At 40.3% G+C, this 18,971-nt stretch overlaps 1 protein-coding gene across 5 annotated transcripts in view; it reads right to left on the bottom strand.

Annotated features, from left to right (window-relative positions):
• SLX4IP (SLX4 interacting protein) overlaps positions 1–18,971 on the bottom strand; it is a 187,441-nt gene that overhangs the window by 14,596 nt on the left and 153,874 nt on the right. For 4 of the 5 annotated variants that reach the window (XM_087445605.1, XM_087445603.1, XM_087445604.1 and 1 more), the window contains 3 exons: positions 12,329–12,427; positions 12,108–12,185; positions 9,305–9,393 (listed from right to left, as the gene is read on the bottom strand). In XM_087445605.1, coding sequence (XP_087301731.1) covers positions 9,305–9,393; positions 12,108–12,185; positions 12,329–12,427 — 266 coding nt within the window. The remainder of the gene's footprint in view (positions 1–9,304; positions 9,394–12,107; positions 12,186–12,328; positions 12,428–18,971) is intronic. The other variant, XM_004433867.3, reaches the window with a different exon arrangement.

Here is an 18,971-nt window from a genome sequence, read left to right as displayed (position 1 = left end):
AGTCTAGATTTTTCAGGCACATGAGCCAAAAACTTTCCTTTTTTGCTAAGCCATTTTGAGTTGGCCTTCCTGTCCCCTGAAAACTACAAAGTTCAAGACTGATACAATCTCTTCTCAGGTTTGTTGCACTCAACAAGTTATTGTATGTGACAGCCCTCTGCAAACAATGAAAGCCTTTTCCGAACAATAAAAGCAGAGTAAAATAATACATTATCAGCTTATTGGGGGGGGGCAAATAATATTAAAGTATAAAACTGGAACTACTTTCAATTCTTTGACTTTTTAATAAGGCAAAAACAAAAGTTATTCTTGAACTTGAGTGTGATACCTAATGATTTTCAGGAGCATCAGCATTCTGAAGTGTGACATGATATGAAAGGTTACTTATAGAAAAGCAGCCCAAGTAGAGCATGAAATACAACAACCACAATCTTAGACCATGGTGCAATGTGACCGTGCAGAAGCCATATGTCTTAAAATGAGGAAGAGGTCTCTCTTTCCCAAATTTCACTTCTAATATTTTCTTAAATTATTTGATATTTAGTAAGTTAAGGAAGTAAACAGGGCAAAAGAGGTGGGATAGAGTAGTAAGGAACAATTAAAAGAAAGTATAGAAACATACACATGTATTGACACAAAGAAACTAAAATGAACAGGAAAGTGAGTGGTATCTTATGAATTCCACTGTGGACTGAAGTTGTTTTCTCTAAAGACAATAACAATGGAGGACATTTGTACTGAGGCACCATAGACAAGCACTTGGTATAGGGACTAGCACCGGGTAAATGAGTCCTCATGAGATGCCCACAAGGTGGACATGACCTTCCCCATTTCAGCGATGAGGAACTGGATGCCCTATGAGGCTAAGTCGTCTGCCCAATTCCCACAGCGAAGGGCAAGTCTTTCACTTCGCTCAGATTCTCTGGCCCCGAATCCTTCTTCGAGCACATTTCTCTGCCTTCCCATGAAAGGATGGGTCTCCAAGGGGAACTGGAGCACAGCCTTGCTGCCACTTAGGTTAACAGCAAATACTCCAGTTCTGTGGTTTTTTTAAAGTTTTCTTTTCTTCTGAATTGATGACTATGAAACTGTCTTGTGTAGATCTAGGGAAGTACCAATAAATAGTTACAAAGAATGTTAACCTGAAAATGAAATCAGTGAAAAAAATCAAGGAAGTTACTTCGCAGGAAGTACATATTTCACAGGGATTTTCCAGTTTACATTCACCTACCCTCGAGAACCTAAAAATAAATCCTGAACCACCTTAGGCCCCGCAGTCAAGCCTCTAGTGACATACAAGTGTGACACAACTTGGATGCTTTAAAGAATTTGTAGGTTTGGGACCAGTGCTTCTTAATGTGGGGGCTCACTGAACACTCTGAGAATTGAAGGAAAGCTATTTAATTTTGACCAGAAAAACATAAAAATACATACAACTTTTTTTTTTAATTTCAGGGAATTCAGGAATCATAGATTAATAATGCCTAGTTTAAAAGTATAAGGTAAATATCTGTGAAAAACAGAGAGAAACTTAATGGGAATTACCCCAGGCAGAGCCAGCCCACCTTTGGGGGTCTCCTTATCAAAAACACCTTCCCCCACAGAGGGCTGTGGTTGGAAAATGCCAACACCTGCAGAAAGATGCCAGCCCTCTGTTCAGGGTGATGATCTTTTCCAATAATCTCCCACGGCTGAGCATGTGGGCCTAGATGGGATGGGAGAGGAGAGAGGCAGGTAAATATGCAGTCCAGCCATGCAAGTAGTAGAGCTGGCCAGAGGAGGGCCCACTGTGGCCCTGGTCACCAGTGGGACAGAGGCGGAAGAGCCAGATAGAAGACATCACAGATAACTGTCTTCTTTCAAAATTCTGCTCAGAGCTGGCCCTCTGCCCAGGGGTGCAGAAGGAATAGCTCTTTCCATTTCCCTTGAACACAGACAGCAAGACCATCTCTTTCCAAGACTCTGATCTCAGGATAGTAACAGCTTCTGTGGACTAGTCTGGGAACCTCACTGCATTTATGACACCGTTTCCTTGGGAAAATGAGAACCAAACTCTAAATCATCTGTTTACTAATGAACTTTCCAAACATAATCTACCCGCATGTCAAACTCTGTCTGTGCTATCACTGTGGGTGTTCTGATGTTCCTGTGTGCTTTTAGGAATTTGGGCCTGAGAAGTCTGCTATCTCTCAACTCCTATGTACCTTAGAGACGTGACTGGGTCCCTCCTCCAAAGCCCTATCTCATTGTGAGTTTACTGCAGCTACTGGAATGAAAGGCATTTTAGCTGGGTGTTCTCTACTCTTCTTGCTCCTCCTCTGGATGTTGGTTAACAGAGCTCCCACTGAAGGTCACAAGTTTACGCTCTTATTGTATCCCTTTTTCCATCACCGACTTCTGCCTAAACGGAGGTTTATCACTTAACTTTTGGTACTTCTGTTTTTACAGCTGCAAAAGGAAGCTGGGCTGGCAAGTGGAGACAAAAAATGAGGGTGCTGAGGTTCTTGGGAATATGACATATGCAGATGGATATTACCAGGTATTTTTCTCATTCCTAGCAACTTGGGTAAGATGTATAGCAATCTGCTAATCTGGTGTTAATGGCATATGGCATTTAAATTAACTCCTCTTTGGGGGAAGAATAGAAATGATAATAATAATAAATATTGCATAAGCACTTCAGAATTTACATTTTTATATTCATTATCTCACTTGATCCTTGGGAAAACTTGGGGAGGCTTGTATGGCCGGCATCACTTTTACTTCTGCCTAACCAAGTCAGGGGACTGATGCTCTGAGAAGCCAAATGACTTGTCCAAGGTCATCAAGTGAGTGAGGGGAGGGGCAGTGGTCAAACTCACATCTTTTAATTTCAAGTTTGATCTCTGTCCCACTTGTTCTACTCCCCATCGTGTTTTTCCTAATTCAATCTGTTATCTAAGTGGTCATCCGAGGGAGATTATAGGTCTCTGCACAAGGAAAGGTGCATTACAGGGGGAAAAGCACAAAGAAGTAGACGGCCCAGATATGTCCTACTCTAACTTATCCTATCTGACTATTCTAACTCAGATACATCCTATTCTAACTTATCTACCTATCCTATTCTAACTCAGCAAAGGGCAAGCTCCTTTGGAGGGCTGGAGGGCGGGGGTGGGGGGGCCATGAACCACCTCATTTACAAATACTGCTGGCTAATCATTTAGAATAAAGTTATTATTAGGAAAGAAGAACAAAACCTCAGGTTACTGTAACATATAAGCAAAGGATAGTTAATCTTTAAAAAAAATTATTTCACCTGAGAGAAGTTTTTTCTTATCTTCTCTATCATAGCCTAGAAAACCTATCCTAGACAGACCAAACCAACCAAGAACATCTTCATCCCCACCACTAGCACTTTCATTAGGATCATCCACCCGCCAGTCCACATAAGGGCAGGTGGGTGAGGGTGGCTGCTATAGTTCCCATCCCTATCCAAGGCAAACAGCCCATCCCTAGGGCCTGCTGAAGGTCTGACTCTAATCTGTTCCTTAAGTATTTGTTGACCACATTCTGACCCTGACCACTGGCCACAGCTACTGGAAAAAGGGAGGGCAGTCAGCCTAGGGAGGCAGCAGGCAAGATGGTGGACATCAGTGAAGTCCTGCTGCTTCAGGGGCAAAAGGAGAGTCTGGTCCCTAGAGAAGCCTCCTTGTTGTGTGTGCCCCAACAGTGAGACCCCATGAGTACAGGCAGACTGAGTATGTTTATCCCTTGAACCTAAAAGCCACAATTAGCCCAATACTGATCAATAAGCTGAATAAAAAGGACCTTACATCATAAACTAAAATAAATTTCATAAAAATACCAGAGGAAAAAATAAGTAAATATTTATCCAATTTTGAAAACTATAACACCCAAATCATCAAAGGCAGAAAATCATTATGGAAAATATAAAATAGAGGACATCAACACCTACCACGCAGCAACGTCATACAATTGAAAGGTAAATGATAAACTCACTAAAAGTTCCTTTCCTTACTATGTAAGAAGTTTTTATACAGTAAGGAGTTTGTGAAATACAAAAATACCAATAGAAAAATGGACACAAACATACAATTCACAAATGAACGGCGTCCTACTTAAAATAAATACACACTGACCTCAGTTATCAAGTATGAAGTATGGTGTACAGACTAGATTGTTAACAGAGGCTATCTTTGGGAGTTGTGGATAATTTTTACTTTCTTTGTATATATTTGGATTCTAAAATTTTTTGTACAATGAACATGTACAATTTTGGTAAGCAGTTATTAAGTGAAAAGTCAAGTTCAGATCACTGTGGGAAATGTGAAACATGGAAATGACCTCTTCTCACTCAAGGAACTTTTCCTAGTGCCACAGGAATCTCCCATTAATGGCTTCCATGTAATTTACCAATAGCATTGTTTAGGAAATACAATAAGATGAGAAGAATGGATTCTTTTTTTTTTTTTAAAGATTTTATTTATTTATTTTTCCCCCAAAGCCCCAGTACGTAGTTGTCTGTCATAGCTGCACATCCTTCTAGTTGCTGTATGTGGGATGCGGCCTCAGCATGGCTGGAGGAGTGGTGCCTCGGTGCGCACCCGGGATCCGAACCCGGGCCGCCGGCAGCGGAGCGCACGCACCTAACCGCTAAGCCACGGGGCCGGCCCCAGAATGGATTCTTAAAGTCTATGAAAAACCTGGAAAAATCATCCTGAAAAACCTGGAAAAATCATCCACTACTTATTTAATTTTTTGATACAAAAAAGAGTTCTTTTCTTGAATGATCTGATTTATACTTATGCAAAAGTTCCCTTATGAAAGTTAAATAATTCTTCCATCAGGGTATAGAAGTTAGTGCATAGTCAAATTGTTACGCAGTTTATTTCTTCTTTTCTAAAAATTTAAGGCCTAAAATATTTCCTTAAAATTTCTATGTGTATTTCCTAAGATAAAAGATTACTCCGAATTTTTTTTTATCACAATTTTTAAATCTACAAGTTCTCTTTTGTGCAAAATTATTTTACGTTTTTTATTTAGTTATCTTTTCATCTGCTTCCTCTGATAGGAATTCAGTGTGAGAAAGGATTTTTAAGATAATTTGATACCCTCCCCCTTGACTGAGAGGAGGGCTAAGGCCCACAGAGGTTCAATTACGTACAGCCGAGGAATACGACAGCCAAGCTAAAAATAACCCAGGCTAGAGTAGTTTATTGCTTCTTTAGACTCATTTCTTTTCAGTTTTATACTCATAAACCAGAAGGAGAACTCTTTAACATTAAACAGTAGTTTGACTTAAGAGAAGTGCTTAAATATCGTCTTTTGTCAGGACGTCCCAGTAATTCTTCTACTAAGATGATGCTACAGCAGTGGCCTAGCGCTGTGTGGTTGGGGTATGCCTACAGAACCCTGATGGTTATTTTGACAGCTTGGCCACAACTCAAATGAAGCCTGAGGCAGAGAACCAAAATGTCTTAATGTATATATTCACTTATAGGCAGCACTTGCACTGAACATCATTTTTTTAATTTCCAAAAGGATCACAGACTTTTACAGGTTAGGTTTAAAAGTAAGAAAGTAATCTAGAATTTCGGACTTTCCTTCTGAACGGTGGAAAGGACCCAACTGAACCATTCAGGTGCAGAATGGATACATCTTCAAGAAAAAGGGAGGCTTTATTTGAATTACATTTTTTAGGTCACCAGGATTACCTTCAGTACCCTTATCTGTCAGAGTATAAGGTTCTTGAGGGCAAGAGAACTTTCTCCTTTTTTGTTTCCTCAATGCCTACCAGAGTTCCTGGCATAAAGCCAGCACTCAGCAAATTATGTTTCAACTGATGTTAAGAACAGATGGGACGGGTCTCCAGAGACTGGGAGTGGCTGTAACCAATGCTCCATGAGAAAGTAGCTCTGTGCTGACCCTGAAACGCCCCAGATACCCACAGAGTTCTACGGTTATTTACACAACCAAGTTATTACCTTGTAAGGTAAAGTTAATACTTTGGTTATTCTTGGTTATTCACTTTAATAAAGAGATAAAAATAATAAATAATTTTGAATCTCCCAAAGGCCCCAGGGCTTTACATCTGAGGAAGAAAACAGTCTCTACATGGGGACTTGGGTTTGTAAATATGAAAGAAAATATTGTTGGAATTGAATATAACTGAGTGCAGCAAAAATTTACTTTATGCTCTTCAGATTTCTAAGAAAAAAAGGGGAGAGAAAAATAAAATAAATAAAACTAAAGGTAAAAACTCTCAGACTTCCCAGCTCCATTTCTAGCAATAGGTCAAAAACCGAGCCTTCAAGGGCTTCGAGATTTCTTATGAGAAACTGGAGTAAGAAAAATACAGTGACTCATCTCATAATAATGCCCTTTCTTCCCAAAGTACACATCACAGTTCCCACATTCCTGGCACATGGGCACTCGGCACGGAGCTATTGCAACACGGAACATCTCCCTGCACCAACATCCCTCGGTGGACCAGAGACATGCCGACAGCGACAGGGGAACAGACACCCCTGGTGCTAGGGGGATTGGGGAGTGGCATGGCTGCACTCGTCCTGCCCCCAGAGGCGGGCGATTACTCCCTTTGTACTGTTGATCTGGAACAGCAGTTCTTCTGTGCAGCCACCTTCAAGAAGCGGGGAGCTAAGTACAGCTAGCTGCCTTGTGTACAGGCTGAAAGAATCCCCTGGCAGAGCAGTTCCAAATAGGCACTCCCAGATTTCCCAACCAATTGTCATTTAGATACTGAGGACCCAAAAAGAAAAAAAAAAAGTCGAAGGAAAGGGAATCTGCAACTTAAGGCTACAGCAGGAATAAGGCACCCAGGCTGTTGCTCAGGTACCAGCTCTCTCTCCCGTCACTTCTGTGGCGGTGGAAGAGTGAGTTCAGTAAACAGTTATACGAAAATAAGTGAAGGTCATTATCAAAGAAGCATCTCCAACATAGCTCCTCAAGAAGCCAATTTCCCAGGCCTTGCCCAGTCAGATGTTCCTTGAGAATAATTACCAAGAGAAAATGAGATGGATCCTGCCCTTCAGCAAACATCAGTGTAAACTGATAAAAGAACTCAAAGCCTTAAGGAAGTTCAGGAATACTCAGGAGAGCCAGACAGCATGGTCTGGGCGTCTGAAGGATATATCAGGGAGAAGGAATGCCTTCTTACAGGCAGAAGACAATTCTGGGAGGGAAGGACTGTTACTTGATCCTTAAATAGCTGAGACAGGAGGGCTTTGCAGAGGTCAACCATCAGTGAGGATAAAGCGCCAAGGCACTTGTGGTGGAAGGACTGCGTCATTGGCTTCATGGACAATTTGCAGGAGAGAGGATATTTTACTCTTTGCTTGACCCGGATATTTTACTGTTTCTGGGGATAACAAGCTTGAGGAAGTGGTGAACTGCAGGCCTGTGAGGAGGGGAGGTGCCGAGGTGAGCTGGCCAAGCAGAAGGGGTGCACAGAGCCTGTGTCCAGGAATGGAGCTATTCAGCGGCGTCAGGCTTGAGCTGACTGGTGTGCGCATGTGGCTGGGAAAGTGTGTATGTGAAGGGATGGTCAGAGGTGGGGAAAAAGGGCAGCATCTAAAGAGAGTCATTCAAAACAATGAAAGATCCTCATGATATAAATGGCATTTTCTTTATAAGCTAACTTGGTTAACTCTGATAGTGTTATCACTAGCTGTCTGAACATTTTGAAGATAAGAAAACTGAACTGGCTCATGTAAAAAGGCTCAGACCAGTCAACTTTTCAGTATGAAAATTCTTAACATTTAGGAAGTCCTCCAGATTATAGGATTTATATGACAGCAGCTATAGAAAACTTACATCTGTATAAATACAGTGCCCCTAAGGAGGATAATATTTCATTCGTACTGGGATGTTTTAATTCACTATTAATAATTTAAAATATTAATATTACATATCATATAAGATCTAATTTCTTCTGTATTCCATCTGAAAGCCACAATACTTTCTGGTACAGTTAATTGTTGCTTTCTTAAACCACAGATTCAATTTCTTCACGAGAATCAGTTAAGCTCTATTACATTATAGTTGTGTGCCAAGAGCATTACTACTTCAGGATTTATTAATTAACTAAGATAACTCAACATCCTGAAAATATTTCAAAGAATAAACTTTTAATACTTTCCACCAAATTTGCTTCATTTATTTCACTTAATGTGTATACTTAGATTTTATTGATAGATGAAGAAATACAGGTCATACTGGCTTTTCTGAAGGGCTATCTCCACTCTACATGAAGGCATCTACATTTCAATATGAGTTCTCTGCTCTTCACTTTTCCTGGGTCTCTATTCACTATTCCAATCTCTAAAACACTCTTCCTATGTATTTACTTAAGATGAGATAAGAAGCTGGTTTTTACACCATGTGGGCCAAATTTCAAATTTCATATGGATTAAAAAATAATAAACATAAGGGGTAATCTAATATTCCCATAAATTATTCTAGAAGCATAATAATCACATCATACTTCATGTCCAGGTTTAATGTCTACTAGATTTTTTTTTTTCCTCTTTGTTAAAAGTCTCAAGTCAGATGTCCAAAAATATGAAAAAAAATTTGTATGGACTTAAGTTCAGATAGATTAGACTGTGACTGCAGCAAGATATACACACACACACACACACACACACACACACACACACACACACACACAAAACAAGGAGACTCTCTCACATGTATATGTTAAACTTAAAAGACAAAGCTGCAAGCTGCAACATTATGAGTGAGTTTTCTATATCTAACTGTCTGAACAGAGAACTCCAATGAAACAGAAACAGGACCTCTTGAAGCTCAAGACAGCCTGAGAAAAGAGAGAGAACATGAACCCTATCAGTTAAGAAATAACACACTGGGGAAAAGTACTGGTTCTCATGAAAATGTCAGTGATTCACCATGGAATAAAATTCAAAAGCCACTGACCCCAATGAAAGCTTCCAGTGGAAATATGTGTATTTTGCTCCATTTCATTTAAAGGCTTCGCTTTATTTCATTTAAATACTATCATAAGCACCATCATAGTTTTTGTGATATGTGCTTTCTCATTTTAAATTGATATGGAAAGATACTGCTAAGCAAACTAAATTTTCAAGGGGTCTTCAGAAAAAAAAAGATAATCAATAATATCATGCAAAATAGGTAGGACATTTTGGTCCCTTAAAACATGAATTGAGTGCTCAATAGCTAAATGACAACAGAAAATTCTTTTTTCTATTTTTTACAATAACTCATCATTTAAGCAGATTTGTTTATAGAATTTTTTCATACATACCAATTCTTCATTCTGATTTGCCAAAAGATCACAATTGTATGCAAGCTGACTTACACAGACAACAAATCTGTCAGGAAATACACGTAGTTCTGTACAAAATGAAGAAAATCACATTACTAAAGGCATCAAAAAACTATGAACACAGCAATGCTTGGTCCCAGATTTTTAAGTTAGAGCAATAAGCATGTATGTATAAGATGTGTCTCTTCTCCCCTCCCCTCATTTTGGTGTTTGCCATCAACAGGGCGGGGCAAGCGCAAAGCTCTAGGGAAAGCCCAGAAGGCTGCAAACTGGTCCAGCTGAGCCCCTGGACCATTGAATCACATGAAACCCCAGGCAGGACCCTTGTAGCTTTCCCTGTGTCAGTTTGCTGCTTTCTGTTCAGAACTCACATATGGGAAATGGTATCAATGTTTTTTAATGAGTGTGCAGACTTACATTGGAGAAGGAAGAATCTGAGATAAAATCTGAAAATGTGACTTGTCACTGTTCTTACTGGTTAGTTTATTTATCATCTTTTTGGTCAATTGGTCCTAGAGAGGTCCCCTAAACTGAGTGCAAACTCCTAATCTGAATCAGGCCATGGAAACAGCAGTGTCATTAACCAGAAATTAATGATCAAAATATTAAGGAATGTTTAAATATGCAATAGGAAAGATGATACAACTACATCACCTTCATAGTGACCTATTATTACAACTTCTTAAAGCAAAACCACTGACTTCCAGGTGGGGAAGGCTGAAAGAATCACAGAACTGGACTCCTCAACATTCAATGAAAGGAACAGAAAATGGTAAATGCCATCTGTATCTCTCCTTCTCTCATCTGTCTATCCATCCATCCATTCATTCACCCAGCCTTCACCCGTTTCTGGAGTGATGTCTGGAGTGATGTTTAGCTGATGCTAACTAACACTGTATTTTCTGATATAATAGGGGTGGGTGGGGAGGGTCTTCTCCTCTCTTCTTTATACTTGGTTATATTGCTTGAATAGTTTTATAATATACATGTATCATATTTATAACAGAAATAAAGCCATTTTTACAAAAGAGAAAATCTCCCTCTTAGATGGGAGAATTTTTTTTTTAAAGATGGATATTATGAATCAGTCCATTGCACATTTCCAACAATGACTGACAAGGTGAGGGCACTGACTGAGGTAACAAGATGCACTTAGAAGCCAAGCGTGAAGGTGTCAATTACACAGACACACAACTTAAACACAGTTAACACCTTATACCACTTGGCTAGGTTAAACTATATCAAAAGGTTTAATGAGTTGATGTTCCAGTAACAGCTCTCTCCTTACCTCTCACTGCTGTTTCCTTGGTGATCACTCTTTCCTATCCCAGTTCATACTACTCAGTACAAGCAGATTAACAGTTCCAAAAAGCAGCTCCACTTACCCTGCTCAAAAGCCTGTCGTGGCTCCTCAGTGCCCATCACGTGACATGCAAACATTCAAAGCCCTCTGTGACTGGGGCCTAGCCTGTTACTCTGGTCTTATTACCCCTACTAGTCCTCATGCAGAAACCCCATTTCAGAGAGCTTGGGTGTGTTTAAACTTTGACCCCTCATGGATGTTATACCTGGCTAGGTGACTAGGGATGAACTTTGAAAAGCCAGAAAAACAAAATTATCAAAGCAGTTAATATTTATTCACGAATTTTTAAAATATCTTATTGAGATAAGTGGTAAGTAGTCTGCTTCCTCCTTTATGGACAGGGAAACTGAGCCACAGAATTCATTATTTGCTACCCACCCCCCCCTAAAAAATACCATAACATTGAAATATAAATCGCTGGTGGATCAGAATTAGAATTCAAAGTTATCAGTTCCATCAAATAATTCCTCTGCTTTGTCCTTCCATTTCTTCCTCTGAAAAATAAGAATGCTAGAATGGCAGCTTTTGAACATTTTGGTATAAGGTATTGTATAAACAGAAAGCAACTTCTGTACCCCTTTACTCTGCTTAGGCCATAAATGAGATTTCTATTATTTAAATAAAGTAAAGATATAGGCAACAGCAATCTCTACCTCAAAGGGTAGCTAGGCTGCATTTTAATAGATGTGAGTTTAACTGGCTTATTTTACTAAGAGAATGGAATAAAGTGGAAGGCCCCATTAAGAGAGTAATATATTCGAGTGACACCCAAAGTTAAGAAAGTGCAGATAATTGTGAAGATTCCAAGAGCAAACCTCTGTACAGTTCATTTTTAAAGTCCCTGTTTCATATCTTATATATTAAAATTGTCCAAGGAAGTTGAGTTAGATTTTCTTTCCAATGCTCGATGAACTTGGAGAATGGTCATTAGCATCTGACTTTATTGTTCTTGGCTGGACATGTTTGACATCATCGCCTCGGTGGACATCTTGAACTGGGGAAATCCGGGGGGAAGCTGGCCATGTCACACACCTAGGAAAGGCTTTGACAGCTCTGGGCTGGGAAAGGATTTTCTCGTGCACACACTTGCTCTGTATCCCAGGGCCTTGGTGTGCACAGACAATGATGAAGTGATTCATAGTTTAACTGCCTGTCAAGTCACTCTGGAAGCTCAAAAAAAGTGCTGAGCAGAAGCACGAGAGTAAAGCGTGGCCCAGCTCACTGTTCTCAGGCAGACAGCAAACAGTGAAAATTGAAAAAAAAAAAAAATCACAAATGTTTGGAAATATTCTTAAATAGTACTTCAATTTCATGAAGGCAATGAAGCAAGTAGGAATATTCATTCCTTAAATTTCATTCCCTCTCTAGGGCAAGCTAATTGTGCAAAATACCTGATGAACCAAGACATCAGTTTCTTACCAGCATTCTCTGAGCCTCCGAAGCAGCGAAGGCGTATCCCTCTCTTGAGGAAATAGGCTGTGATTTGAAAGCCATACCCTGTAAAGTGAAAGAGGACATTATTAGATTATAAGCTTGTTTGCCACTGAATCTCACAGGCCCAGCCCAGTGCCTGCCATCCAGTATGCATTCAATAATTATTTAGCAAACAAAAGAGTAGAAGAATCAATAGTGGGCCTCACTTGAGAGGAAGGGGAGAACACTACAATCAGCTCTTCCAGGAGGCTGGGCCATAGCACCTGGGATGGTCTCTAGTCCCTGAAGTGGCTCAGTCCCTTCATCTGTAAAATGGAATAGAAGAGGAGATCTGACTAACAGGCCTGAAAATCAGGCCTCTCAGATGGGATGATTAGTTCCAGCTGAGCTGGTGCATAGATCTTAGCCACCATCTGATACTCATTACTTATCAGCTCAAAAAAGAATCATTTAATACTTATTTGAAGATGTATTTTGCCTTTATAGAAATTATTGTAATTCAAGTACAGTAAAGCCTTTATATAGAATGAGATGAAAAGAAATTATATGAGCCCCTCCCAAAAGAAAAGAAAAGAAAAGAAAAGAAAAGAAATTCTCCAATTCACCAGACCGGCCCAAATGAAACAGACCAAGAGCACAGAGTGTTGGCAAGAATGCGGGCAAACTGGAATTCTCATACACTGCTGGCAGGAGTACAAATTGGTACAGCCACTGCTTGAGTATCTAAAGCTGAACTTAAGTATGAGTATATAGTGTTCATAATACCACTTTTCATAACAGTCCCAATCTGGAACCAATGCACATGTCCAGCAACCAAAATATTTTTATAAAAAAAAGGTGGTGGGGGGGGTATAATCACACAGTGAAATACTACATTGCCCCTGAAAATGTAGATTGCCCTGGGATACAGAGCAAGTGTGTGCACGAGAAAATACAGGCCACATCAGAAATAAATTTCACAAACATAATGTTAAGTGAAAGAAGCCTGGTTCACAGGAGTACATTCCATCTACGAAAATGGAGACATTACCATTCATCTCATAGGGTGGGAACAGAATTTCAGGTGCTTCACAGAAAGTACCAGCATAGTTAGGCAGCCCTGGTGGTCTAGCGGTTAAGGTTTGGTGCTCTCACCACCCAGCCTGAGTCTAAGACAGACTAGGAAGAAGGATCTGGCCACCCACTTCTGAAAAAAGTGGTCAAGAAAACCCTATGAATAGCAGCGGAGCACTGTGTGATATAGCACTGGAAGGTGAGAGGATGGCACAAAACGACCAGGCAGGGCTCCACTCTGCTGTGCACAGGATCGCTAGGAGTTGGAATCAACTGGCCAGCACTAACAACAACAAACCAGCGTAGTTCCTTCCTTCCTTCCCTTCTAGCCTACCCCCTGGGTATAAACTACTCTCCTGGTGACTTTCCTGAAAAGATTACGTAAAAATGTTCCCGTTAACACAGTCAAGTACTTGGTCAAAGAATCAGAAGTGAAAGGCCCACCAAAGGGGGGTGAGGGACCCCAGCTTCTCAGACAACCTCAGAGACAGTATTTTATCCATGATATCGGAGGGGCCATGATTTACAAGAGGTGGTCTCCAGGACCATCAGACTCTCCAAAGTCCATGACTATGATTGTTTTGAAATAATTTGTATATAAAGAGCACAATTAAAGAAGTTTCCACTTTCACATTCAGTATCTTTCCAACACTCCTGTAGAAAGATTCAGAATATGAGTGACCCCAGATTTGATGCCCTGTCTACACAAGTTACAGCTCCGACAGCAAAACTGTTTTAGTCATGGGGATTGTGAAATAACAGTGACATCTATGATAGGATAATCTCCAGATTTACTGAGATGAAATATATCTTTTCCTAACACACTTGAAATGGACTGCATTTTGGTTATGTGGCTTTCTTCTGCTTAAAATGTCAAACAAAACATGCACACCATGGACATTATTCTGAGTGCTTTAAAACAAATACTTCATTCCTTAGGTCTCTGAGAGAGTGGAAGTGACTTCCACATCTGTTTATTTGTCCTACTGCGGGGGGAGGGGAATTTTAAGAGAGGAGTCCTGAACAATTTGGGATTCACAAACACACAGAAAAATTTAAAAGTGATTTTCAAAGTAATGATTTATAATGAGTTTTCAAAAGGACTGAACAAAAAAAAATGCAACATCTAAGTCATTCTGCCTTTGCTGGTGGATCACACAGAACACATAGCTCTCAGTGATTAAGATTCAGATGGCATGTTCAAAATTTCAAAAATCTTTTCCCTGTACAGTATCTCCAGTAATAAAATATTATTATTAGGAAGGGGCTAAATCTGAAGTCGACTATGAAAGCTACAGCTCTGAGTTCAGGAAGCCTGGTATCTACAGATACCACTTGAGTGATAACTAAATCCTACTTGGTCAGCTAAACAACAAAGTCTCAGTATGACACCTTCCCCTATAGAACACTAAGACAGTATAAGGCAATTCTTACTAAGTGATTTATTACTGAAATTACTAGGAGAATTGAGTTTATTGAAACCTGTCCTGCTATATTCCCCACCCCCAGGATAGGATTATGCCAAAGGGAATTATTCCTAAATTGGTGTCTTGTTATGGTTTCAAGGGAAAACTCTGCCTAATGGCACCTATAGGAGAAATGGCAAGTTTAACATGTAAAAAAATATTTGCACCTGCTTAGTTCAAATTCCACTGGCCATAGAAAACTTTATTGTTTAAAAAGAAACTTAAAGAGATAGTAAACACAAAAGGTACTCCTGTCAGTTCTCATGGCAAACTAATTTTGATATACAGGCATACCCCAGAGATATTGTGGGTTCAGTTCCAGGCCACTGCAATAAAGCAAATACCGCAATAAAGTGAGTCACAAATTTTTGGGTTTCCTGGTGCATATAAAAGTTATGTTTACACTATACTGTAGTTTATTCAGTGTGCAATAGCATTAAATCTAAAAAAACAATGTATACACCTTAATTAAAAAAATACTTTACTGCTAAAAAATGCTAATCATCATCTGAGCCTTCAGCAAGTTGGAATCTTTTTGCTGATGGAGGGTCTTGCCTTGATGTAGATGGCTGCTGACTGATCAGGGTGGTGGTTGCTGAAGGCTGGGGTAGCTGTGCTAATTTCTTAAAATAAGACAACAATGAAGTCTGCTGCATCAATTGAGTCTTCCTTTCATGAACGATTTCTCTGTAGCATATGATGTTGTTTGATAGCATTTTACCCACAGAACTTCAAATTTGGAGTCAATCCTCTTAAACCCTGCTGCTGTTGTATCAAGTAAGTTTATGTAATATTCTAAATCCTTTGTTGTCATTTCAACAATCTTTACAGCATCTTTACCAGGAGTAGATTCCATCTCAAGAAACCACTTTCTTTGCTCATCCATAAGAAACAACTTCTCATCCGTTAAAGCTTATCATGAGATTGTAGCAATTCAGTCACATCTTCAGACTCTACTTTTAATTCTAGTTCTCTTGCTATTTCCACAACTGCAGTTACTTCCTTCACTAAAGTCTTGAACCCCTCAAAGTCATCCATAAGGGTTGGAATCAACTTCTTCCAAACTCCTGTTAATGTTGATATTTTGACCTCTTCCCATGAATCACAAATATTCGTGTGTGTGTGTGTGTGTGTGTGTGTGTGTGTGTGTGTGTAAGATCAGCCCTGAGCTAACACCCATGCCAGTCCTCCTCTTTTTGCTGAGGAAGACCGGCCCTGAGTTAACATTTATTGCCAATCCTCCTCCTTTTTTTTTTTTTCCCTTTTTCTCCCCAAAGCCCCAGTAGATAGTTGTATGTCGTAGCTGCACATCCTTCTAGTTGCTGTATGTGGGACACGGCCTCAGCATGGCCAGACACGTGGTGTGTCGGAGCGCGCCAGGGATCTGAACCCGGGCCGCCAGTAGCGGAGCGCATGTACTTAACCGCTAAGCCATGGGGCCGGCCCCCACAAATATTCTTAATGGCATCTAGGATGGCTTTTCAGAAGTTTTTCAATTGACTTTCCCCAGATCCAGCAGAGGAATCACTATCTATGGCAGCGATAGCCTTACAAAATGTATTTCTTAAATAATAAGACTTAAAAGTTGAAATTACTCCTTGATCCATGGGCTGCGGAATGGATGTCACGTTAGCAGGCATGATAACATTTATCTCATTGTACACGTCCATCAGAGCTCTTGAGTGACCAGGTGTATTGTCAATGAGCAGCAATATTCTGAAAGGAATCTTTTTTCCTGAGCAGCAGGTCTCAACAGTGGGCTTAAAATATTCAGTAAACCATGTTGTAAACAGATGTGCTTTGTTGTTCCATTTATAGAGCACAGGCAGAGTAGATTTAGCATAATTCTTAAGGGCTCTAGAATTTTCAGAATGGTAAATGAGTATTTGCTTCAACTTAAAGTCACCAGCTGCATTAGCTCCCAACAGGAGAGTCGGCCTGTCCTTTGCGGGTTTAAAGCCAGGCACTGACTTCTCCTCTCTAGCTGTGCAAGTCCTAGATGGCATCTTCTTCCAATATAAGACTGTTTTGTCTGCACTGAAAATCTGTTGTTTAGTGTAGCCACCTTCATTAGTTATCTTAGCCAGATCTTCTGGATAACTTGTTGCAGCTTCTACATTAGCACTTGCTGCTTCACTGTGCACTTATATTTATGGACATGGCTTCTTTCCTTAAACCTCATGAACCAACCTCTGCTAACTTCAAACTTGTCTTCTGCAGCTTCCTCTCCTCTCTCAGCCTTCAGAGAATTGAAAAGAGTTAGGGCCTTGCTCTGGATTAGGTTTTGGCTTAAGGGAATGTTGTGGCTACTTTGATCTTCTACCCAGACCACTAAAACTTTCTCCATATCATCAGTAAGGCTGTTTCGCTTTCTTATCATTCATGTGTTCACTGTAGTAGCAATTTTAATTTCCTTCCAGAACTTTTTCCGTTGCATTCACAACTTGGCTGTCTGGTGCAGAGGCCTAGCTTATGGCCTATCTCAGCTCCGGACATGCCTTCCTCTCTAACCTCAATCATTTCTAGCTTTTGATTTAAAGTGAGAGACGTGGAACTCTTCCTTTCACTTGAACCCTTAGAGGACATTGTAGGGATATTAATTGACCTAATTTCAGTATTGTTGTGTCTCAGGGAATAGGAAGGGCCCGAGGAGAGGGAAAGAGACAGGGGAATAGCCAGTTTGTGGAGCAGTCAGAATATATACGATATTTATCAATTAAGTTCACCATCTTATATGGGCACGATTCGTGGTGCCCCAAAACAATCACAATGGTAACATCAAAGATCATTGATCACAGATCACCATAACAAATACAATAATAATGAAAAAGTCTGAAATATTGTGAGAATTACCAAAATGTGACATAAAGACATGAAGTGAGCAAATGCTGCTGGAAAAATGGCACCAATAGACTTGCTCAATGCAGGGTTGCCACAAACCTTCAATTGTAAAAAATGCAATATCTGCTAAGTGCAATAAAGCAAAGCACAATAAAATAAGGTATGCTTGTATAAACAAAGAAAATCACTGCTGCTGAAATGCGCTGAACTGAAACGCTTAGGGAGATATATTTCATTTATCCATAGATAGCAGGCAGTGATAAAGACTACATTCTTATCTTTGCTCTTCAATGAAATTGACTGCACAGAGTTCAGCAGGCCACTGAGATTCTGTACTTATCCAGGGCTAAAGCAAAGCTCCACTATTCTCTAATGCTAAATAGCAACTTGGCAAAGAATCCAGGGGGCCCTCTGCTTTTCTGTTCTTGGGGCACCAGCTCCCAGCTTGCTACATTATTGTTTTAAATGTACAACGGGGAGTCGGTAGGAGACTGGGGTTGGGGGGAACAAAATGGAAATCATAAAGCGAGAACCTTTCATTTGAATACTACCTGACAACGGTATTCCAAGCCTCTGAGGCACTTGTAAATCACATTTAAGTATGCCTGTTGTCTTGCTAGCTATTGTGGTCCTCCTAAATCCGAAAAGACTGTCTTTAGACACAGGAAGAGACTAGGGTATGAGGGAGGTCAGGAGGATGCTCTGTAGTGGAAGAATCTTTCCACCAGGAGTCTTCAGGTATGTGTATTTCTAGAAATAATTTACATTTCTGCATTGCTTAATGTCATGCGACGTCCAGTACCAGCAAGGGTCCATCTTCTCCCCTTGGCCTCCAGGCAGCCCCCAAAATCTCAAGTCCCTACGCCTCCCACATTCTGTACGTTGTTTTGTTTTGTTTTGTTTTGGTAAGGAAGATTGGCCTTGAGCTAACATGTGTTGCCAATCTTCCCCTTTTTGCTGAGGAAGATTGGCCCTGAGCTAACATATCTGCCAATCTTCCTCTAGTTTGTATGAGGGTCACCGCCATAGCATGGCTTGATGAGTGGTGTAGCTCCACACCTGGCATCTGAACCCACGAACCCTGAGCTGCTGAAGTGGAGTGCGGGAACTTAACCACTACACCACCGGGCTGGCCCCTCACATTCTGTACTTTGTAAAGAGCTGCTGTGCTTCTCTCTACCTTTCTACAGACAACCTCCGAACCCCCAATGAAGCCCCAAATGATGACTTGTTACCACATTAACTTTTTTCTGGCTCACCTGGTTGTTCATCAAAAAACATTAAGTCTCCAAGAAAAAAAAGGGGAAAGGGGACTCAGTAATATTTATGAGAGAAAGAAAGGGTGGTCCATGTTTTAAGGACAGATCAGAGTTCTACTACTTTATTTCATATTCTGTCTAAAATAAACTGCTCCAAGATGGCTTTGTTAGAAATTCAGAGACTTCATGAATAGAAAGGGAAAAACAACAACAACAAAAAGTTAAATGTG

Source organism: Ceratotherium simum, chromosome 21 (genome assembly GCF_057802395.1).
Source record: "Ceratotherium simum simum isolate JZ-2026a chromosome 21, ASM5780239v1, whole genome shotgun sequence".
Taxonomy (NCBI): Eukaryota; Metazoa; Chordata; class Mammalia; order Perissodactyla; family Rhinocerotidae; genus Ceratotherium; species Ceratotherium simum.
This window is presented reverse-complemented; position numbering and strand designations above follow the sequence as displayed.